The sequence below is a fragment of the Symphalangus syndactylus genome, chromosome 20 (genome assembly GCF_028878055.3).
Source record: "Symphalangus syndactylus isolate Jambi chromosome 20, NHGRI_mSymSyn1-v2.1_pri, whole genome shotgun sequence".
Taxonomy (NCBI): Eukaryota; Metazoa; Chordata; class Mammalia; order Primates; family Hylobatidae; genus Symphalangus; species Symphalangus syndactylus.
The window spans coordinates 27,623,448-27,646,729 of NC_072442.2; the positions used below are offsets into that span (position 1 = coordinate 27,623,448).

At 39.2% G+C, this 23,282-nt stretch overlaps 1 protein-coding gene across 10 annotated transcripts in view; it reads right to left on the bottom strand.

The window, feature by feature from the left end:
* EFCAB5 (EF-hand calcium binding domain 5) overlaps positions 1 to 23,282 on the bottom strand; it is a 171,519-nt gene that overhangs the window by 115,195 nt on the left and 33,042 nt on the right. For 6 of the 10 annotated variants that reach the window (XM_055257458.2, XM_055257461.2, XM_055257460.2 and 3 more), the window contains one exon: positions 15,898 to 16,474. The exons of 3 other annotated variants lie outside the window; for them this stretch is intronic. In XM_055257458.2, coding sequence (XP_055113433.2) covers positions 15,898 to 16,474 — 577 coding nt within the window. The remainder of the gene's footprint in view (positions 1 to 15,897; positions 16,475 to 23,282) is intronic. One more of the 10 variants, XM_055257459.2, reaches the window with a different exon arrangement.

Here is a 23,282-nt window from a genome sequence, read left to right on the forward strand (position 1 = left end):
GAAACTACTAAAATCTAAGTTATTACCTTATGCCTATAGAAGGCCTTCAAAATTCTCTAGAAAAACAAGTGTTCAAAAATGAACTTTGAAGTTTGAAAATAAAAGCAGACAGGCAGTTTAGTAGTACAGAAAGGGCTGGGTCTGAACTGCTGGAAGATTAATAAGTATTTTTTTTTTTTTTTTTTTATTGTTTTGAGATGGAGTTTCGCTCTTGTTGCCCAGGCTGGAGTGCAGTGGCACAATCTTGGCTCACTGCAACCTCTGCCTTCCAGTTTCAAGCAATTCTCCTGCCTCAGCCTCCCAAGTAGCTGGGATTACAGGTGCCCACCACCATGTCTGGCTAATTTTTTATATTTTTAGTAGAGACAGAGTTTCACCATGTTGGCCAGACTGGTCTCAATCTCCTGACCTCGTGATCCACTCACCTCGGCCTCCCAAAGTGTTGGGATTACAGGCATGAGCAACCACACCTGGCCTTAATAAGTATTTTAAAGGAGTGCTAAGTTTCTCTGATGCAATCGCTAACCAACCAAATCTCTACTGCTCAGCTCTACCCGTCAGCTACCAAAGTTCTGAGAGCTTGTCTGCTTGTCTTCTTCTGCTTCTTCTGCTTGGCTCCCCTTCTGCTATTTATCTGTTTCATCCTCTGCTGTTTTTTTCTTTCCCCCTCATCTCTAGGCAGGATTCTTCTCAATTTCTGTCTTCATTCCTCTGTGGCTCTGTCTTCTGTATCTGTGTTTTTCACCCAGCTCTTTTGCATTATTCATTCATGCACTCACTCACTAAGCCACTCACTCACTCATTCATTACATAAATATTTATTCGGCACCTACTATGGATTCTGCCATTATAAAGCTTAGGGTCCAATGGCAGAACAGATAAGTAAACGATATTTTACGGTAAGTACTAAGGGTCTCCAGATTCTCATATGACACAAAAATGAATTCACAGAATTGGTTTTCTGTCATTTTCCCATCTGCTTGAAGTATTTTTCTCCCTCTCTTTGCTTGACTAGATCCTGCAAATGCTTTAGGTCTCACCTCAGACATCATTTCCTCCCATTTATTGATGTCCATCTCTAGAAACAAAATCTACTTTTGTGCTTCTGGGCCACTGTACATGAGACTCAAAATATAATCCAAATGGATTTTAAATTGATTGTGTCACCTATTCAGGGAATTAATAAAATTTATCTTCTGTAGCCTGCATTATCTCATGAAGATGTTTACTTTACATTAATCCAGAGAATTCTAAAGCATCCAAAACTCTTAATTTGGGCAGTACAGGGTAGACATAACCTATAAGCAGATTCATCCTAAGTATAAGGGGACTGGAAGGGAAGAAAAACTACATTATGGAAAAATTGCAAAAATAGTCATAAATTATTCCCATTCCTGTATGCATGTCTCTATGAATGCAACATAACTTTGCAGCTCCTCCCATGAAGAAGTGGAGTTTGTTCCTCTACTCCTTGTCTGCCTCTGGCCACGTGACATGCTTTGGCCAGTGGGCCATTAGAAAACAGAATGTAAGCAGAAAGTTGAAAAGTACTTGAACACTGGGGCTTGCCCTCTTTTATTGAACTTGGGAGCCCTTCCACTACAATACCATCATGGAAATGAGCATGGGCTTGCCTGCTGGATGATGATCCAGTTACTTCCATTGCTTTTGCAAAGAGACTGCCAACCACTACAAAAGTGATTGAGGTCATCACTTTTGGTTGTTATTCTGAAAGTCAAGGGATATCATTGAAAGGTTTCATCTTACTGCATCGCATGAGTGAGTCTAATTGATACCATGTGGAACAGAGATGAGCTATGAGCCCAGCCCAAAGTTACCAATCTACAAAATCATGAGCAAATAAATTCTATTGCTTTAAGCCATGAAGTTTTGGAGTATTTTGTTATGCAGCAAAAGCTAACTAAGAAAACAGTTTTCCTGTATGAATGAGTGTTTCGAGATCTTTTAAAGAAAAGCATAATATAAACCTGATTAAAGAGTAGAAGCAAAAATGCTTCCCCACCTAGTTGTGACAATCCAAATTCTATCCATCAGTTCAAGCTGTATAAGGAAAATCTCTATTTACAGAAACATTTGCCTAGATTAAAGTGAAAGTTGTATTACATCAAAATTGGTTCTAATCAGCTTAAGTGGATAATTGACTGTGAACTTTGAGTGACCTCAGTATACTAGATCATTGCTATACCTAACTGAAGACCCTTTCTTGACCACTAAAAACTGGGACTTATTTTAATCAATCATGTACAGATCTATGGACTCACTCTGTCCTATACAATGTGATAAGTTTTTAGTTCTTATAAGTATAGCTATTATAAAACAATTAAAAGCCCCTGAATTTTCCCCTTCCACAAACCATTCAGTGAAGTCTTCACTGGTATATATTCCTTTGCCTGGCAAGTTAATAAACTCAGTGTTTGTTTGTTTGAAGGTGTTTTTAAGCTCTGGTGGTCTTAGTTCCACAAAGCTAAACTGAATTGCTTTCTTGTTTTCTCTTTCTTTCTTTCTTTCTTTTCTTTCTTTTTTTTTTGACAGAGTCTTGCTCTGTTGCCTAGGCTGGAGTGCAGTGGTGCTTGGCTCACTGCAACCTCCACCTCCCAGGTTCAAGCGATTCTTCTGCCTCAGCCTCCCGGCTAATTTTTTGTATTTTTAGTGGAGATGGGGTTTCACTATGCTAGCCAGGATGGCATCGATCTCCTGACCTTGTGATCCATCCGCCTCAGCCTCCCAAAGTGCTGGGATTACAGGCATGAGCCACCATGCCCAGCCACTAAACTGAATTTCTTGCCATTCCTGGAGTATGTCCATATTAGTCCCATGATAAGTATTCCTACTAAAAATTCATATATGAAATATATGCCTACTTACTTCTTACACTTACTTATTTTCTCTTTGTTTATTCAATTTATATCTTACTACATAAATAAGGATGCAGATATAATTTAATGATTTAAGAAAAATCTAAGTAATTAATCAATAATATTTAAGTAGATGAATAATTAGGCCTCTTCAGAATTTTATAAAATGATAAAGAACATTTATCATAGCATCCTCATTAAATAGTGATGATTAATTCCAGATATTTCAAAGTTAAAAATTCAATTACTCTAAATTAAGGGATGTGAGAAAATGAGGTGACTCTCCCATAGTTACTGAGCATTAAGACATATCTCATAATAATCTTATGTATCTAAAAACAAAAAAGCAAAAATAAAATAAAAACAAAAGAAAACTTTCATCATTAAGGCAGACTGGAATAGGTTAATTAATTAACAAACATTTATTGAGCATTACTCATAAGGCACAGTGTTAGATGCTGAGGATTCAGTGGTGACTATGACAGACATAGTTCCTGCTTATATTGTAGCAGAGGAAACCACCACCACAACTGTGATAAGTGCAATGAAGGAGAAACACAGGATGCTATGAGAGCACACAAGGGAAGATCCCGACCCAATTTCATGATGAAATGGTATCTGAGCCTGAACTCTAAAGGATGGGTAGGATTAAGTAAAGAGGAAGAAAAGTGGTATAGGCAGAGGGAATGGCATATGTGAAGACCCTGAGGTAGGGAGAAGCACAGTATGTTTAAGAACGAAAGAAACCCTCTATGCCTGGAGTATAGTGTGGGGAGAGAGGCAGGAGCCAAGGCTGGAAAAGCAGGCAAGGACTAGGTCATCCAAGGAAGGTCTCATAGGCTTAGTTAAGAATTTTGTTCTTTATTCTGAGGGTAAAAGGGTACCATTGAAAGAGTTCACATTGGGGAACAACATGGTAAGATTAGCCTTTAAAAAAATCACTTCTGTTACGGATGAAGAATAGATTGGAAGAAGGCAACTGGATGTAAACATACCAATTAGGAAACTATTGCAGTAGTGGAGGCAAGAGATAATGGTAGCTCAGACTAGGATGAAAGCAGTGGGGGATGGTCAGAAATGAACAAATTTAAGAAAAGAAGGTGAAATCACCAGGACTTAATGACTGATTAGAAATGAACAGTGAGAGATCATCAGAAGGTGTACAGGTTGATTTGCTAGTTTTTGTCTTGAGGACAATGACTTCTTGAAACTGAGGTGCTTATGAAACATACAAGTGCAGATGTTGAATAAATAGTTGGATGTACCGGGATAGAGCTCAAAGAAGGTGTTTGAACCAAAGATATAAATCTAAAAGTCATGAATGTATAGATGGTAACTTAAGTCATGTTGGAATGAGATCACTCAGGGATGGAATATAGAGTGACAGGTTAAAGAACTTTAATATTTGAAGATCAAGTAGCAGAGAATGAGCCAGAAAAGGACACTGAGAAGGACTAAATAGAGAAATAGAAGGAAAGCTAGACAAGTATGATATCATGGAAGAGGAGGGAAAAAGTATTTCAAGATGGAAATAATGCTAAGAGGTCAAGTAAGATAAAAATGGCAAACTTTCTACTGAGCCTAGAAGCATGGAAAACATTGTGGTTTTGGCAAGTGCCATTTATTAGAGAAAGCCTGGCACAAAAGCCAGAAGTAACAGGTTAAAAAATGCGTGGGAAGTGGGGATAGTGTATATGGACAACTGCTTTTGATAAAATTGGCTGTTTTAGTTATATTTCCTCAAATAGACTGTATAAGTTCTTCATGACAAAAATCAAATTTTGTGTTTTTTCCCTATAAGGTATAGCTCACCACTGAGAACTCAGTAGTTATGCAATAAATACTAATTGAGTAAAGTTTCCTCAGTAAGTTTAAGTTTTGTTTGTTTGTTTTTGAGACAGAGTTTCACTGTTGTTGTCCAGGCTGGAGTGCAATGGCCCAATCTCAGCTCACTGCAACCTCTGCCTCCCGGGCTCAAGCAATTCTCCTGCCTCAGCCTCCCGAGTAGTTGGGATTGCAGGCATGCACCACCATGCCCAGCTAATTTTGTATTTTTAGTAGAGATGGGGGTTTCACCATGTTGGTCAGGCTGCTCTCGAACTCCTGACCTCAGGTGATCCACCTGCCTCGGCCTCCTAAAGTGGTGGGATTACAGGCATGAGCCACCGTGGCCGGCTAGTAAGTTTAAGTTATTAATTAATTCATCTAACATTTATTGAGCCCCAGCTCATGCCAGGCATTGTGCTCAGTTTCAAATATAGGTATAATAGAAGACAGCCCTTGTCTTCAAAGGGATTATGGGAAGGTAAATAACGATTACATTACAGTGTGCTAAGGGGGCTGACATGAGCCTACAGGTGTTTCAGAAATGTAAGAAATATATAGAAAAAGTACTTAATCCAGACCAACTGTGACAAAAGTGGTGCTATAGCTGACTACTGAAGGACAAGGAGAACTTAGCCAGCTAAAGAAACAAGGGGAGGGATGTTTTAGACAGAGAAAGCTGGTACTCTGGATTCCCAAAGAGGACACTTGGCTGGTGGTTTTGATTAGTTAATATGTATGGTAGTAAAACTGTTATGCATAAATAATGCAGCCTATCTGGCCAGGATGGACTAAATCAGGGCTTAGTGGTCATTGTCACTATATGCTGGGTAGCTCAGATATAATGCCTCCAAGCTTTACGGCTGGCCTCAATGGTGAGGATTTCTTTTTTTTTTTTTTTTTGAAATGGAATCTCACTCTGTCACCCAGGCTGGAGTGCAATGGTGTGGTCTCAGCTCACTGCATCCTCCGCCTCCCAGGTTCAAGCAATTCTCCCACTCCCGAGTGGCTGGGACTACAGGTGCGTGCCACCACACCTGGCTAAATTTTGTATTTTTAGTAGAGACAGGGTTTCACTATGTTGGCCAGGCTGGTCTTGAACTCCTGACGTCATGATCCGCCCACCTCGGCCTCCCAAAGTGCTGAGATTACAGGCGTGAGCCACCGTGCCCAGCCAGGATTTCCTATTTCTGAATGAGGTGAGTTGAGTTCCAATTGAGCCACCTTTTTGGAAAAGTAAGAGCAGGGCAGAGGCCAACAGAGTAAGCATACTCCCCAGCCCCCCGATTCCCCCTGCCCCAGGGAAGCTGGGAAGCATCTGTTTCGATGGTAAAAGACTGAGTTAGCGCAGAGGATGTAAAAACCAAAGCAATTGCATATAAGGTCTTCAGCCATTAGAAGGCCAGAACTTCCTCTATGAACAGACAAGTTATCATCTTTTGAGGCTGTCACTGGATACTTTTAAATGAATCAATGGAATTATACGGAAAATCCTAAGAATTTCTGGACATCCTCGATAGTCTTAGGAGTTTCTACTTCAGGACAACCACACCTTGTCAGGCATTGTACCAGATACCCAGCCCTAGCTGGAGAGAACTTGACTCAGGGACTCTACCTCAGTCTCTAACATTAGGAACATTCTATGTCATTGAAGCAAACCAGAGACTCATTTAATATCAAGTTGCAGGGTAGGGTGTAGAATACAAGGATGTCATCCAGGGAGACCATGATCTTGCACTCCATAAGCGGTTGAATTTCTTAAGTATTTAATCATGGGACGTATACATACACAACAGAGTAAGGTTTAGAGATGGACATGAAACTAGTCAGTGTACATAAATTGTCATTATGCTTCAGGTTGAACAAGAGTAGAACCTGTTTGGATAAAGTCCTACCACCATTCCATTGGATGTAACAGTCATTTGAATACTACAAAAATATTTTCCTTGCCCATTCACTCACATCACTCATAATCTGTTTTACTGGATTGATAAAATTTGATATTCATATAAATCGACAAGATGATTAATATTACTAATATCACCTGTGCAGAAGCACCTGTGGGTTTTCCTAGCATAATATAAGCACATGGCTCAGTAAATGGGTGGCAGCTGGTGTAGAGTATGAGCAGACAGCTGTCTAGGAAGCCACTGTCTCATGGCAACTCAGGAAGACCCATATCAAGGATGAAACATTCCCTCTGTCTTGCCAAGTCCTACTGCTGGCATCTTGTAAGGATGAGTAAGGCATTTTGAAGCTTTAAAAAAAAAAATTACAAAAAGTACTTTGAAGCAGATCTGAGAACTCTGCAAATAACACATTCCAATAGAAACACACACAATAGATTTTTGTCACATAGTTTACATAAATTCCTTGAACACAACGCGAGTTAATATGCAAGAAATTAATAAAATAAAGGCTGGTGTCCCTCGCTCCTTGAAATTTTACTTGGTTTGTGTATCCTTAAGGCTTGAGTATTTATACTAACTTGCTTTTCTCTTGTATGTAGCTGTGGTAGAGAAAGTAATTCTTTGAAATACCTCTTTGTGTTTCTCTCTGTTTATGGATTAAATGTTCCATCATTAATGCATAAGGTTAATAAAGAGGAGTCACAGGAAAAATGCCCGAAAGATATCTCAAACTGCAACACAGACCCCATAACGAATATGCAATTATCAGAAATCACTACCAAGGCAGAACTGGGTATGCATTATACAGGAAAAGATACAAGCTTCTGTTTTGGGTCTCTTAGATCTACTTTCCGGTTTGTTTGAACTCATTCTAGGTTATTATGGTTCAAGACTAGTGGAGAAAAGAGAGGAAATTTGTAGTAAAGTAGAATAGTCTGAAATTCTAACATTAACAGTTTTCCTTTTTTACTGCTTAAAAGTTTTATATTTTAAAACATATCATACAGTAAAATTTACCTTCTTTGGCACATAGTTTTACGAATTGTTTTTTTTTTTTTTTTTTTTTTTTTAGACGGAGTCTCACTCGGGCGCCCAGGCTGGAGTGCAGTGGCGCAGTCTCGGCTCACTGCAAGCTCCACCTCCCGGGTTCACGCCATTCTCCTGCCTCAGCCTCTCCGAGTAGCTGGGACTACAGGCGCCCGCCACCACGCCCGGCTAATTTTTTGTATTTTTAGTAGAGACGGGGTTTCACTGTGGTCTCGATCTCCTGACCTCGTGATCCGCCCGCCTCGGCCTCCCAAAGTGCTGGGATTACAAGCGTGAGCCACCGCGCCCGGCCAGTTTTACGAATTTTAACATATATGAGTATGTGTAACCACCATCATAATTAGGCTATTAAAAGTTTGTAATCCTATTTTAGGAGCAAATATTTTTCATTATCGATCATAATAAGGTGGTAATGATCTTCAAATATGCAATCCCAAACACCGGAGAAATCAAGAGTCAGAGGGAAAAGATACTTTTTAAAAAGCATACTAAAAGAAAAGAAAAGATGAAGAAAAGCGAATGATACAAACTTAACCTACTTTACAGTTGTCCAAAATTGCATGTAAGAATTAAAGTCCACTTTAATTCTATATCTGTGTCTTTCAAGAACCCCAAGGAAAAGTAGTAAATTACATTGCACATATAAAACCTACAAAGAGCAGTGATACTGTATTTTTCAGATATAGTGGCTACCACTATAAAAATTGTTCCAAATAAGTAAGCAGTGTCTTCTCTATCTGTTGTTTTTAGAGACCTCACAGAGATGAATCCCTTTTGTCCTAGAAAGTAGGCAGACAAAAGCTTTTTGGATCAAGCTGAATCAAATGAACACTTAAACATTACCACAAGAAGATAGAGTCTAATTAAAACAAATACATTTTCTTTGACTTTTTTTCTTGGCTATAATTCAGGAAAATTTCATTCCTAAAGTGAATGGACTTTTCTAAGGCTTTGCAATGGATTGAAGGTAACACAAACAATGGTATAGTTCTGAGAATTTCAAAGCAGGACTGTTTTTACTAATATCGCTGGGTATACAAGCTTTAAGTCGATAGGGATTAGGAGTAGAACACACTGTTGTAAAACATCCTTAGGATTTCTGAATATTCTACAAATGCCTGACACTGTCATCTGTTGACATACAGATCTTGGATTTTTGCCAGAAAAAGATGAAGCCCCAATTCTAACAATCCAGGTAAACAAAGCAACTTTGATTAATTATTTCATGAAATTCCTGCAACAGTGTTGCTCCAATAGAGCAACCATTAACTAAAACTTTTACCAAGCCTCAAATGACCCTAAGAAATCAAACTCCCAGTTCAAGAAACATCAGTGAAACAACCTAATTCTCCTGTGTCATGGAACCCAATGACCTAGTGTGCTTATTACTATCTTATTATAGACATTAATGAATGTCTAGAGTTTTACATACCCATTGAGATTTACATATCTGTAATAAGAGGAAGTGTTTGTCAATATATTTGTTTACAGACAACATCAGTTCACAGATTGTAAGTATTTTTAGTGGAAATAGATCTAAATACAGTCTAATTTATCGCCAGAACAGATGGTGGGCGGGAATGTTCCTTAAGCTATTTATTAAATTTAATGAAACTTCTTCCTGCATGCTACTGAAAGTTTTCACTAGTACTAAAACTCTCTTAATTTGGTTTCTTTTTAATTTGGTCTTGAAACTTTAGTGTGCAATAATAACCTCTTATGGAACTTGTTTTAAATGCATTCCTAGAGGTTCTGATTCAGATCTGAGGAAGGATCTAGGAATCTGCACTTTTAACCAAGCACCCCAGGTGATTCTGGTGTCATTGATAGACAACCATGATCTTAGAAAGCCTGTTTCAACTGAAAATAAAAATTTCATAATCACACATAAAACAAGAGTTCTGCACATATCTCTTACTTTATCCCAGAGGGATATCTGTGCCTAATTCCAAAAGAATTACTATTCTAAAGCTTCTAATTAGTTGTTTACCCTATAGGAAGGACACTAAAACAAGTCAAAAGGAATTATAAATTTTAGTGTAGGTGGGCCGGGTGCAGTGGCTCACGCCTGTAATCCCAGCACTTTGGGAGGCCGAGGTGGGTAGATCACCTGAGGTCAGGAGTTCGAGACCAGCCTGACCAACATGGTGAAACCCCATCTCCACTTAAAATACAAAAAATTAGCTGGGCATGGTGGTACACACCTGTAATCCCAGCTACTCGGGAGGCTGAGGCAGGAGAATCGCTTGAACCCAGGAGGCTGAGGTTGCAGTGAGCTGAGATCGTGCCATTGCACTCCTGACTGGGGGACAAGAGTGAGACTTTGTCTCAAAAAAAAAAAAAAGAAAAGAAAGAAAATTTAGTGTAGGTCTGTATGTCAGAAGATATTAAAAGGAAAAGTGTATCGCTTTTGTTTTACACCTAGAAGAGACCTAATAGATACCATTTAGACAAAGGTCAGCAAATTACAACCTGGGGGCTAAATCTGGCCCACTGACTGGTCTTGTATGGCTCAAAAGCTGAGGGGTTGTTATATTTTTAGTTTTTTATTTTAAAAATATTATTATTTTATTTATTTTATTTTTTTTAGAGATAGGGTCTCATTGTGTTGCCCAGGCTGGTCTTGAACTCATGGCCTCAAGTAATCCTCCTACCCTCACCTTCTCAAAGTTCTGGGATTACAGGTGTGAGCCACTGTGTTCAGCCTAAATCATTTTTTAAAATCAAAAGATGAATAATATTTTGTGCCATGTGAAGATTATATGAAATTCAAATTTCAGTATCCACGAATAAAGTTTCATTGGAACACAGCCATGTTGTCTCATTTACATATATGCTATGACTGCTTTTGCACTACAACAGCAGAACTGAGAAGTTGTGACTCAATTTACCAGGCAAAACACTTTCATTTTTTATGTAATGAAATTTTTCAAAATTTCCATGATCTTGGGATTATCTCCAGCATAAAGGGATTTAATCCCTGTTTTTTTCTAGTTTTTTGCATGGCTCTATTTTTACATATATATACCTAGTGAGACAAATTCTTTTTTTTTTTCTTTTTTTTTTTTTTTTGAGACAGGGTCTTGCTCTGTCACCCAGGATAGAGTGCAGTGGCATGACCCAGCTCACTGCAGTCTTGATCTCCCAGGCTCAAGTGATCCTCCCACCTCAGACTCTGGAGTAGCTGGCAGTAGTAGGCATGTGCCACCAAGCCAAGCTAATTTTTTTTATTATTATTTGTAGAGACAGGGTCTTGCTATGTTGCCCAGGCTGGTCTCGAACTCCTGGGCTCAAGAGATCCCTCCCAAAGTGCTGGAATTACAGGTGTGAGTCACTGCACCTGGCAAGGGTATATTCTAAGGACAAAAAAACTGCAAATAAATGTAAAGCCTTGTTTAATATTTTTATTATTAGTAAGCTTGTTGGTATTATTATTTTGAAGCTTTTTTTTTTTTTTTTTAGATAGAGTTTCACTCTGTCACCCAGGCTGGACTGCAGGTGGCATGATCTCAGCTTACTGCAACCTCTGCCTTCCGGGTTCAAGCAATTCTCCTGCCTCAGCCTCCCGAGTAGCTGGGATTACAGGCACATGCCACCACACTCAGTTAATTTTTGTATTTTTAGTAAGACGGGGTTTCACCATGTTGGCCAGGGTGGTCTCAAACTCCTGACCTCAGGTGATCCACCCATCTTGGCCTCCCAAAGTCCTGGGATTACAGGCTTGAGCCACTGCACTGGGCCATTTTGAAGCTTTTATGTAAACTGTAGGATAAAACAAATCAGTAATTATGTCAATGTCATTAGGAACCAAGATTTTCTGTGTAAGATAAAAGGAAATACAGGCCAGGCGTGGTGGCTCACGCCTGTAATCCCAGCACCTTGGGAATCCGAGTCAGGTGGATCACGAGGTCAGGAGTTCAAGACCAGCCTGGCCAATATGGTGAAACCCTGTCTGTATGAAAAATAAAAAAATTAGTAGGGTATAGTGGCAGGCGCCTGTAATCCCAGCTACTCAGGAGGCTGAGGCAGAGAATTGCTTGAACCCAGAGGCAGAGGTTGCAGTGAGCCGAGATCCCGCCACTGCACTCCGGCCAGGGTGACAGAGCGAGTCTCTGTCTCAAAAAAAAAAAAAAAAAAGGAAAAAGGAAATATAAATATTAAAGAAATTAGATGAAGACCTGAAACATTATATTTAACATGCAACTGTCAATATTAACTCATTTTTTAAATTATATATTTCTTTTCTCAGCACAGCGAATTTTAATGTCTCCCTTTTGCGGGAGGAGAGGTTGCCTTACCCACTTTTGAAGACACCCCAAAGGTTGTCTGGCAGTTTGGTGCAGAAAGGATTTGGCCCAATCCTGTGCTGGCTAAGATACAGAAAGGCACATAAAGTTTGTGGCTCAAAGTCCTCCGGGCTGGGGTGGGGCAGAACGTGCACAGGGAAGTGGTTTGGGAGAGACCTGTAGGAGTGTGGGCTTGGGTTCCTGTGACAGAGGTAGTTGGTCCTCGTGGACCAAGGCTGGGGTGGCCAAGGGGAGCCTGAGCCCTCTGGCTGGGAAGATGCTCCTGCGGTGGCCCCTGTCTAGGGGAGCTAGTTCACCAGCTCACTGCTTTCAAACCACAGCTGGATCTCTTTCTGACCGCCTGCCCTGAATAGCTGGTGTGAATGATGTTCCTGCTGCTGTGGAACTGAAGTCGCTGAAGTCTCCCCTTATGGTCACAGAGTCAGCCTCAACCCTGTCAGTGTATCCTATCATAGCCCTCGAGGCGTAGATCACATTGTACCCTTCCCAGACCATGGCCATCAACAGGCCTGGAGTTCACATAGCTAAGGAGGACTGGGTAGAAGGGCTTCCTTCGCAGATCCTGGTAGTGTTCAGCAAGGACGCTTTATGGCCTATCCCTACCAGCTTGAAGCCCTGCCTCCAAAGTGCTGGATCACATCCCTAACAGGCCGCCACAAGACCCCAACTGGCTTCAGTGAGACCAGGGTCCACTCCTGGATCAAGAAGGGTCCTCCTGAGCCGGGCGCAAGAGCAGTCATGGCCCAGAGCCCGCGGGTCGTACAGCAGGCCCGGCAGTGGTGGCACACCCAAAGAGGCTGCAGGTGACGTCTGGTGACGGGCCATTGACTCTAAAAATTATATGTTTTAGTACTGAAGGGCCTAGAAACAATGACTACACAGTATTTATGAGCACTCCTAGCTCTCAAGTGAGTGATCCCTATTAAACGGAGCCAGGAATCCATTTTAAAAATGCATGGGCCGGGCGCAGTGGCTCATGCCTGTAATACCAGCACTTTGGGAGGCCGAGGCAGGTGGATCACGAGGTCAGGAGATCGAGACCATCCTGGCTAAGGCAGTGAAACCCCATCTCTACTAAAAATACAAAAAAAAAAAAAAAAAAAAAATTAGCCAGGCGTGGTGGCGGGCACCTGTAGTCCCAGCTACTCAGAGAGGCTGAGGTAGGAGAATGGCGTGAACCCGGGAGGCGGAGCTTGCAGTGAGCCGAGATTGCGCCACTGCACTCCAGCCTGGGCAACAGAGCAAGGCTCCATTTCAAAAAAAAAAAAAAAAATGCATGAAGTTTTCAAAGACTAAAGGGGTAATGTCAGAACACCGAAGCCTAAGTTGGTGCAATTTGAGCATCTAACAGAAAAAAAAATTACTATAACTGATTAAAATATATTGAATATATATTAAAATACATGCATCCATGATGATACTGAAAAAGGAACCCCTTCCCAAAAGGGGAAAATATTTTTCATTTGCTGCCACTAGCGGTGACTATTGATAGGTAGATAGATATATACCATATTCTGAAAAATCTGTAATTAAAAGGAAAGATATATTTATTCTGTCTTACAAGTAGAAAGCATATTTCAGTGTACCCAAATACATAGCAACTAAGCAGGATTTATTTCAGGAATTCTAAGATAATTGAATAGTAGGATATCTATTAATAAAATTCATCATTAAGGAATCTAAGGTGAAAATCATATTATCACTTTCATAGGTGTTGAAAAAGCATTTGATAAAATCGTCTTAATTTTTAAAAATCACTCTGAAAGGTAGAAGTTAGGTACATTTTCCCATTGAGATAAAATGTTTTTCATATCCAAATGGAATAGAACTAGTAATATAAAAACTGCCCATAATGAAGCAGTAACAGAAGCAGCATTTCTACTAAAGTTGTAAAAAGACAAGGATGCCCATATCACCACTATTATTTAATATTGTATTGGAGGTAGTAGCATATTAGTATAAAAATTGAAAAGGAAGAAGGAAAACTACTATTATTTGCAGACAATGGTTACCTCCCTAGAAAACCCAAGAAATCAACTGTTACTGTAAGAGAACTCAGTAAGGTAGCAGGGTACAAAAATATATAGAAATTGGTAGCTTTCGTGTCTTCAGACTACATCCAGATAGAAAATATAGTAACAGAAGAAAGCCCTGCTTAAAATAGCAACAAAGAACGATAAAAATAACTAGTAATGAATCTAATAAGAGGGATACAAAACCTACATAAAAATCTTTTTTTTTTTTTTTGAGATGGAGTCTCACTCTGTTGCCCAGGCTGGAGTGCAGTGGTGCATCTCAGCTCACTGCAGCCTCCGCCTCCCAGGTTCAAGTGATTCTCCCACCTCAGCATCCCAAGTAGCGGGGATTACAGGCATGCATCACCACGCTGGGCTAATTTTTGCATTTTTAGTAGAGACAGGGTTTTGCCATGTTGGCCAGGCTGGTCTCGAACTCCTGACCTCAGGTGATCAGCCCACCTTGGCCTCCCAAAGTGCTGGGATTACAGGCGTGAGCCACCATGCCCAGCTGCAAAAAAACTTTAGGACAACACTAATTCATACAAAATAAGATAAGCAAATGGAAAGACACCCCGAAACACTCATCATTATTACAGATGTTGGTTTTCTGGTGTGTGTGTGTGTGCGTGTGTGTGTGTGTGTGTGTGTTTTTGAGACTGGATCTGGCTCTGTCACCCAGGCTGGAGTGCAGTGGTGTAATTTTGGCTAATTGCAGCCTTGAAGATGTTGGTTTTCTAAGAGTATTAATAGATGTAATCAGATTTCAATAAAAATTCCTGTAAGGTTTGTTTTTTCGTTTTCCCTCCCCATTTTTTTTCAAGTAGACAAGTTACTCCCATAATTCATATTAAAAAAGTAAACAAACAAAAATAGCCTGGAAACATCAGAAAAGAAGAAGAGCAAATAGTGGGGACCAGCACTGTCAGATCTATGGAATATATTTAAAAGTCTCAATTATTAAAGCAGTGTGGTACGAATGCATGAAAGGGAGACTGACCAATGGAATAGGATGGAAAAATCCGGAAATACACCCCAAAATATATATGAATTTATTAATAAAGGCTCAATCCCAAACCAGTGGGGCAAAGATAGACTACTCAACTCTTATTGGGACCACTAAGTAGACATTTGAAAAAGGATAAAGTTGAATCCTTACATGTTACACTAGGTTAAATTCCAAATGAGCCAATATTTAAAATGAAAATTAAAATAATAATAATTCTGGAAGAGAACATGGAAGAATTCTTTTAATATTTTGAAGTGTAACACTGCCTCAAAATCCTGATGCCATAAAAGAAAATTTAAATTTGACTATATAGAAATAAAAAATCTTCTACATGACAAAAGATAAATGGCAGGTAAAAATGGGTATTTGTAACACATATCACATGCTTTTGTGTAAAAGAAAGAAAACTAATAATCCATGTTTGCATTTCCTTATGTATGTATAAAGAAATTCTATAAGGATCTATAGAAAATTAAGAATAGTAGTTATTCATGGTGGAGGTGGAATATTGGGTAGATGGAAGATAAGAATGGGAGGGAAACTATTCACTATATAACTTTTTTTACATATTGGCCTTTAAACCAGATTGCCTATATGGAAAGTTAAATTTTTAAAAAGTTCCAACTTTCATATAGCTTACTTTCCAGTGCAGGCAGATAAATAAAAATACAAATCAATATACACTTGCAGTCATAGTGAGATAATTAAATCTATGAATACAAGGAACTTATTTAGTTAGTCTTCACAGTGCCTCAAAAAGAGTGAAGCACATACTAGCAGCTCAATAAATACTTTCTGAATAACTGTAGAATCACTTCCTTTAAGTCCTGTCTATGATTATGTCATTATTTCTACTAGTTTTTCAATGTAAGGAGACAGATCATGAACTGAAACTATAACAGATTGTACCTGTTGCAGATAGTGTCAGGAACATATATCTTCAGGTCTTCTGTGACTTCTTTCATCACCCTCTGGTAACCAGACATTCCTGGGTCTTTGATATAATTGGGATTGTTTCTCATTAAATATTCCCCCAAATAATTAATTGGGTCAAACTTGCTTGGAGTATCAGCTTCTGTCAAAACCTTCATCTTTTCTACTTGAGTTAACATGTTTTCTACTCCAGGAACTAAGGTGGGTAGAAGTTTGTCAAGCAAATATGCACGATTATTCAGTGTCATGCTTTCAGTATTAAACCACTCTTTGGCCAAATTATCCCTAGGGAGTTTTTTTTCAGCCTTTTTTTCTAGTTCCTTCTTCAGATTTTCCTTATCTATTATTTTCTGCTGCATTGCTTGGGCTCTTGCCTCCATTCTTTCAAAAAGGTTTTTCTTCCATGTGTGCTCTAGCTTTGATTTCAGTTCAGTTTCATCTAAAGCAAAAATCACTTTTGCAGATTTTCTAATTGCAATATTACCTGAGGCTTCAGTTTTAGAGTCCTTTATTGAACCAGGTGAAATTTTTCGCTGCCCCTCCAGGTTTAATTCTGAGGGGAAAAAAAAGTGAAATGTAAGAAATGTTAGAAGTAAATTTTAATCTATGTGACTTTAGAATAATATTTGAAAAAATTTTTATATCCATTTACACAGTGGATTGGAAGAATGTCAGCTGAAAATAACAGAAAATCAGACAAAGTGACTTTAACCATAAAGACATTTATTGTTGACTTAATCAGAAGCCATTCAGCAGTTCAGTGATTTCATTAAATGCGTAGGCTGTTTCTGTTTATTTTCGTTCATTTTTTTGGTTGTACCTCATGATCACATGATGACTATTACAGCTCCAGCCATCACTTCCTCACAGCAAAAAAGCATAGAGGACAAAGGGTTTTTCTCCTCTTGAGGCTCTGTTTTATTATCCGAGAGGAGAAGATCCCAGACTCCCCACTCTAAGACTTCCCTTTACATTTCATCGGCCCTAACTAGGGTACATGCCCACACCCAGACCAATCGCTGCTAAAGGGAAATGGGATTACTATAAATAGTATGGACAAATTATAATTTATTTCTTGGTGTCACGGTTTGGATCAAATTCTCTGATAACAAGTGATTTTCATCTGCTACAACACTGAGGTTCAGTTGGCAGGCAAAAAGGTAGGGAAGGCTGGGTGCAGTGGCTCACATTTGTAATCCCAACATTTTGGGAGGCCAAGGCAGGAGGACTGCTTGAGCCCTGGAGTTCAAGACCAGCCTAGGCAACATTAGGAAGATGCTGTTTCTACAAACAATAAAAAAATTAGCCAGGCATGGTGGCGTACACCTATGGTCCCAGCTGCTCAGGAGGCAGAGGTGGGAGGATCACTTGAGCCCTGGAGGTCGAGGCTGCAGTGTGCCATGATCATGCCACTGCACTCCAGTGAGACTTTGTCTCAAAAAAAAAAAAAAAAAAGGTGAAGAAATGTGTGGTAAGTAAGCAAAGAGTCTACCACATATGTATATTTAAATACATTTCTCTTCATTTTATTCCCAGCTTCCTTTATGTTTTCATTTTTTAAATGCAGGACGGAGATACTAGACCAAGACAGCAGGCTGAGAACAGGCACCTACATCCCCTCCCCTATGAAAATCTCTAGCAATGACAGGAAAAGTTGTGTGTATGTTTTTAAAATTTAAAAAATGCATAATACTACTACAATCATGAAGGGGGCCTTCAGGAGTCAGGAATTTTGAAGATCTCTGAAAAATGTAAAGCAGGGGAATTCAACTGATTGAAGAAACTATAGGATTAAAGAGATATGGTGGAGGCCGGGCGAGGTGGCTCACGCTTGTAATCCCAGCACTTTGGAAGGCAGAGGCGGGCGGATCACGAGCTCAGGAGATTGAGACCACGGTGAAACCCCGTCTCTACTAAAAAATACAAAAAAATTAGCCGGGCGTGGTGGCGGGCGCCTGTAGTCTCAGCTACTCGGAGAGGCTGATGCAGGAGAATGGCGTGAACCCGGGAGGCGGAGCTTGCAGTGAGCCGAGATTGCGCCACTGCACTCCAGCCTGGGAGACAGAGCGAGACTCCGTCTCAAAAAAAAAAAAAAGATACGGTGGAGACCACTGTAAAATTTGGGAGCAGATTTGAGGCACCCCAAGTTTAGAGGATGTAGATATGGGTCACAGGGGAAAGACTGACCTTTTTGTATATCTTCATTCCCATTTGAGCTAATCATCAGGCACCAGAAGTGTTTTCCCCTGCACTGAGTTAAGATATATAGATGTGTAGGCCAGAGAAGCAAGATTTCCACACACAGAGAAAATGACCTATTGACAGCTTCACTGTCTGCACATCTTGTCCTTCCCCCACTGGCATCAGACTATAGAAAACAGTAACTCTATAGGAAAGCAAATAGAGAATCTCAAATTCAAATATAAGCACACATTCACAGAATGTTTAAGAAAAATCGTCCCCATGACTAAATTTAACAAACAGAATAACTAATGACACCCAAGGAAATATGATTAAATAGAACAAATGTAAGGAGTCTTTAAAAGAATATCCTCAGAGCAGAGAAAGTAGAAGAAATTTAAAGTTATTAAAAAGAACACTTAAGAGAATGTAGACCATCTAGTGTTCACATCTTGGTTTCATTTTTTTTTTTTTTTTTTTTTTTTTTTTTTTTTTTGAGACGGAGTCTCGCCCTTTTGCCCAGGCTGGACTGCAGTAGGGCTATCTCGGCTCACTGCAAGCTCCGCCTCACGGGTTCACACCATTCTCCTGCCTCAGCCTCCCGAGTGGCTGGGACTACAGGCGCCTGCCACTGCACCCAGCTAATTTTTTGTACTTTTAGTAGAGACGGGATTTCACCGTGTTAGCCGGGATGGTCTCCATCTCCTGACCTCGTGATCTGCCCGTCTCGGCCTCCCAAAGTGCTGGGATTACAGGCGTGAGCCACCGTGCCCGGCCCACACCTTGGTTTCTAATATCACTCTCCAATTAAAAAAAATCAGAACTCCTTGGAGATACAGCTGATTATAGGATTGGGCTCATCTTGTATATAGGAAATATATACAAGAATATCTTGTAGTGCCTGGAATATCTTGTAGTGCCAGAAAGTAAGGAAGTGCTGAAAAAAAACTATAGTAAATAAGTAAAAAGACAAATTTCCTGTGCAGAAATATTCCAAATAATTTATGTAGATACTCCACACTCAAGGATGTAGAGCATAACTCCCCTCTCTTTAAGTGCGGACTGCATATAGTGACTTCCTCTCAAAGAGTACAATATGGAAATGGGAGAGGGAAAATAACTTTACAGTAGAGAAACCTGACAAATACTATCACAGCCTAATGATCATTATTAACATCAACAGTAACACATCATGTTGACACCATATACCCATATGTGTATGTATATGAGTATATGACAGCATATACTCAGCCTCCCTAGTAGCTGGGACTACAAGTGCATGCCAGCATGCCCAGCTAATTTTTGTATTTTTTTCTTTTTTTGGTAAAGACAAAGTCTTACTATGTTGCTCAGGCTGGTCTCGAACTCCTGGCTTCAAGTGATTCACCCACCTTGGCCTCTCAAAGTGCTAGGATTACAGGCATGAATCACCATGCCTAGTCAATCCAGAACATTTAATATTAATCTTATAAAAGTGTCAGAAGGTGTAAGCCAAGTGTTAGACATAATGAAATATTCAAATAAATAATGTAAGAAATCTCTCAGAACTGAAGAAAGACACAAGTCTTCAGCTTTGAAAGGCTTACTAAATGGAGTTTCTATCTGTAATGATAAAAACTTTCTGGAACTAGACAGTGGTAATGGTTACATAACATTGTGAATTTACTTAATGGCTCTGAATTGTACACTTTAACATAGTTTAAATGGTAAATATTATGATATATGTATTTACCACGATTTTTTTAAAAGCCTACCAAATAAATACAGGATACAAGATTAAAATACAAAAGTAAATTTATTTCCTTGGAACTACCAATTAATAACCAATTTAAAATATTTTATATTTTTAGTTATCAATGAAAATATAATTTTATAAAGCTTCGTTTCATTATAGCAACAAAAATTTAAAATATCTAGAAATAAACTAAACAGAAATGTGTCAGACTAAGATGAAGAAAGCTATAAAACTTTACTGAAGTAGTACTGGCATAAGGATAGACACATAGATCAATGGAATAAAATTGAGAGTCCAGAAATAAACCCATACATCTATGACCAATTGATTATATTTTTTAAAGTTTCTCTTCTACTCTGAAACCAATTGATTTTTGACAAGGGTGCCAAGACAATTTCATGGAAAAAACAGTCTCTTCAACAAACGGTGCCATGACAACTGATATCTACATGCAAAGGGATGAATCTGGATGCCTACCTTACACCATATATGAAAATTATAATTAGTCCTAACAGTCATATATACAATAGTCTACTCAATATAACAGCAGAATACATATTTTTCTCAAGTGCACATGGCACATTCTCCAGGAGAGACCATATGTTAGGCCACAAAACAAGTCTCAATGGATTTTAAAAAAAATAGATACCATATAAAATATCTGCTCTTTAATGAAGAGCACAAAACTTGATGAAGTTAGAAATCAATAAAGGAAAACTAGACAACATACAAAGCTACAGAAAATAAACAACTCATTCTTAAATGACTAATGGGTCAAAAAAATCACAAGGGATATTAGAAAATAATAAGAGACAAATGAAAATAAATACACAACATATCAAAATTTATAGGATGCAGTGAAAAAAGGATTCAGAGGGAAACATAGCTGTAAGTGATTACATTTTAAAAAGTCAAATCTGAGGTTAGGAGACTGAGACCATACTGGCTAACATGATGAAACCCCATCTCTGTAAATTAAAAAAAAAAATTAGCCAGATGTGGTGGTGGGTGCCTGTAGTCCAAACTACTCAGGAGGCTGAGGCAGGAGAATGGTGTGAACTCGGGAGGTGGAGCTTGCAGTGAGCCAAGACTGGGCCACCGCACTCTAGCCTAGACGACAGAGCGAGATTCCATATCAAAAAAAAAAAAAAAAAAAAAAAGAAAGTCAAATAAGTAACCTATACACCTTAAGAAACTCGAAAAAGTAGTGCAAACTAAACACAAAACTAACAAAAGAAAGAAAATAATAAAGGTTAAAGTAGAGATAAACAAAAGAGAGAATAGAAAAATAGTAGAGAAAAACAATTTAACCAAAAATTGGTTCTTTGAAAAAATCAACAGAATGAATAAACCTTGAGCTAGACTGACAAAAACATTAGCAAAGATACATAAATAACCAAAATCAGAAATGAAAGTGGGGACATTATCACCAAGCTTACAGAGATTAAAAAAAAAAATTATAAGCTGGGCGTGGTGGCTCATGCCTGTAATCCCAGCACTTTGGGAGGCCAAGGCAGGCAGATCACGAGGTCAGGAGTTTGAGACCAGCCTGGCCAACATGGTGAAACCCCATCTCTACTAAAAATACAAAAATTAGCCAGGTGTGGTGGCATGCACCTGTAATCCCAGCTACTTGGGAGGCTGAGGCAGGAGAATTGCTTGAGCCCAGAAGGTGGAGGTTGCAGTGAGCTGAGATCACACCATTGCACTCCAGCTCTGGGCGACAGAGCAAGACTCTGTCTTGGAAAACAAAAATGACTATAAGAGAATGCTATGAGCAATCATATGCTAACATATTGGATAACCTAGAAGAAATGAACCAATTCCTTGAAATTACCTAAACTGACTCAAGAAGAAGTAGAAAGTCTCAACAGATCTTGTGTTAGTTTATTTTGTGTCGCTATAAAGAAATACCTGAAAAAAAAAAAGGAATACCTGAGACTGAGTAAGTTACAAAGAAAAGAGGTTTATTTGGCTCATGGTTCTGCAGGCTGTGTGTGAAACAGTGCCAGCATCTGTTCCCAGTGAGGCCTCAAGAAGCTTATAATCATGGTGGAAGGCAGAGGGGGAGCTGGCATATCACATGGTGAGAGAGGCAGCAAGAGAGAGAGAGAGGGAAGGGGTACCAGGCTCTTTTAAACAACCAGATCTCACATGAACTCATAGAGTGAGAACTCACTTATTACTGCAAGAACAGCACCAAACCATTGATGAGGGATTCACCCCATAACCCAAAAACCTCCCACTAGGCCCACTTCCAACATCATAGGTCACATTTCAACATGAGATTTGGAAGGGACACACATTCAAACCATATCAGACCTCTAACAAGTGAAGAGATTGAATCAGTGATCAGAAACTTCCCAACAAAGAAAAGTCTTGGATCAGATGGCTTCACTAGTGACTTCTATCAAATATTTAAAGAAGAATTGAAATGAATTCTTACCAAATGCTTGTAAAAATTGAAGAGGTAGGAACACTTCCTAATTCTTTCTATGAGGATAGAATTACTCTGATACTAAAGCTAGATTGATATCACAGTAAAATTATAGACCAATATTCCTTATGAACATAGATGCAAAAATCCTCAACAAAATATTAACAAATCAAATCCAAGACCATAGTAAAAGCCTTTTCAACATGAAATCTTTCCAGCTTTATCTCAGGAATGCAAAGGTGGCTTAACATAAGAAAATCAAGCAATGTAATCCATCACATTCATAAAATGAAGGGGAAAAAAGCCACATAATCAATGCATATGGAGAGAACATTCCTCAAAATAGTAAAGGTAGGTATTTAAAAATCCACAGTTGGCCAGGTGTGGTGGCTCACGCCTGTAATCCCAGCACTTTAGGAAGCTGAGGTAGGAGGATTGCTTGAGTCCAGGAGTTCAAGACCAGCCTGGGTAACATAGTGAGATCCTGTCTCTAAAAAAATTTAAGAATTAGCTGGGTGTGGTAGCACATGCCTATAGTCGCAGCTACTTGGGGGGCTAAGGTGGGAGGATCACTTGAACCCTGGAGTTTGAGGCTTCAGTGAGCCATAATCATGCCACTCACTCTGGTCTGGGTGATAGAAAGTGACCCTATCTCAAAACAAAAACAAAAATAAAAATAAAAAATTCACAGTTAACATGACACTCAGTAATGGAACACTGAAAGCTTTCTCCCTAAAATCAGTAACAAGAAAAGAATGCCTACTTTCACCACTGCTGTTCAACATCATACCAGAGTTCTAGCCAGAGCTATAAGAAAAGAAAAACAAATAAAAGGCATCCAAATTGGAAAGAAAGGTAAAACTGTCTCTATTCACAGATGACATGATCCTATATATAGAAGGAATCCATAAGAAAGCTACTACAGCTATTGAACAAATTCAATAGGGCAACATACCGAGACCCTGTCTATAAAACAAACAAACAAAAAAAGCCAGGCATGGCGGCATG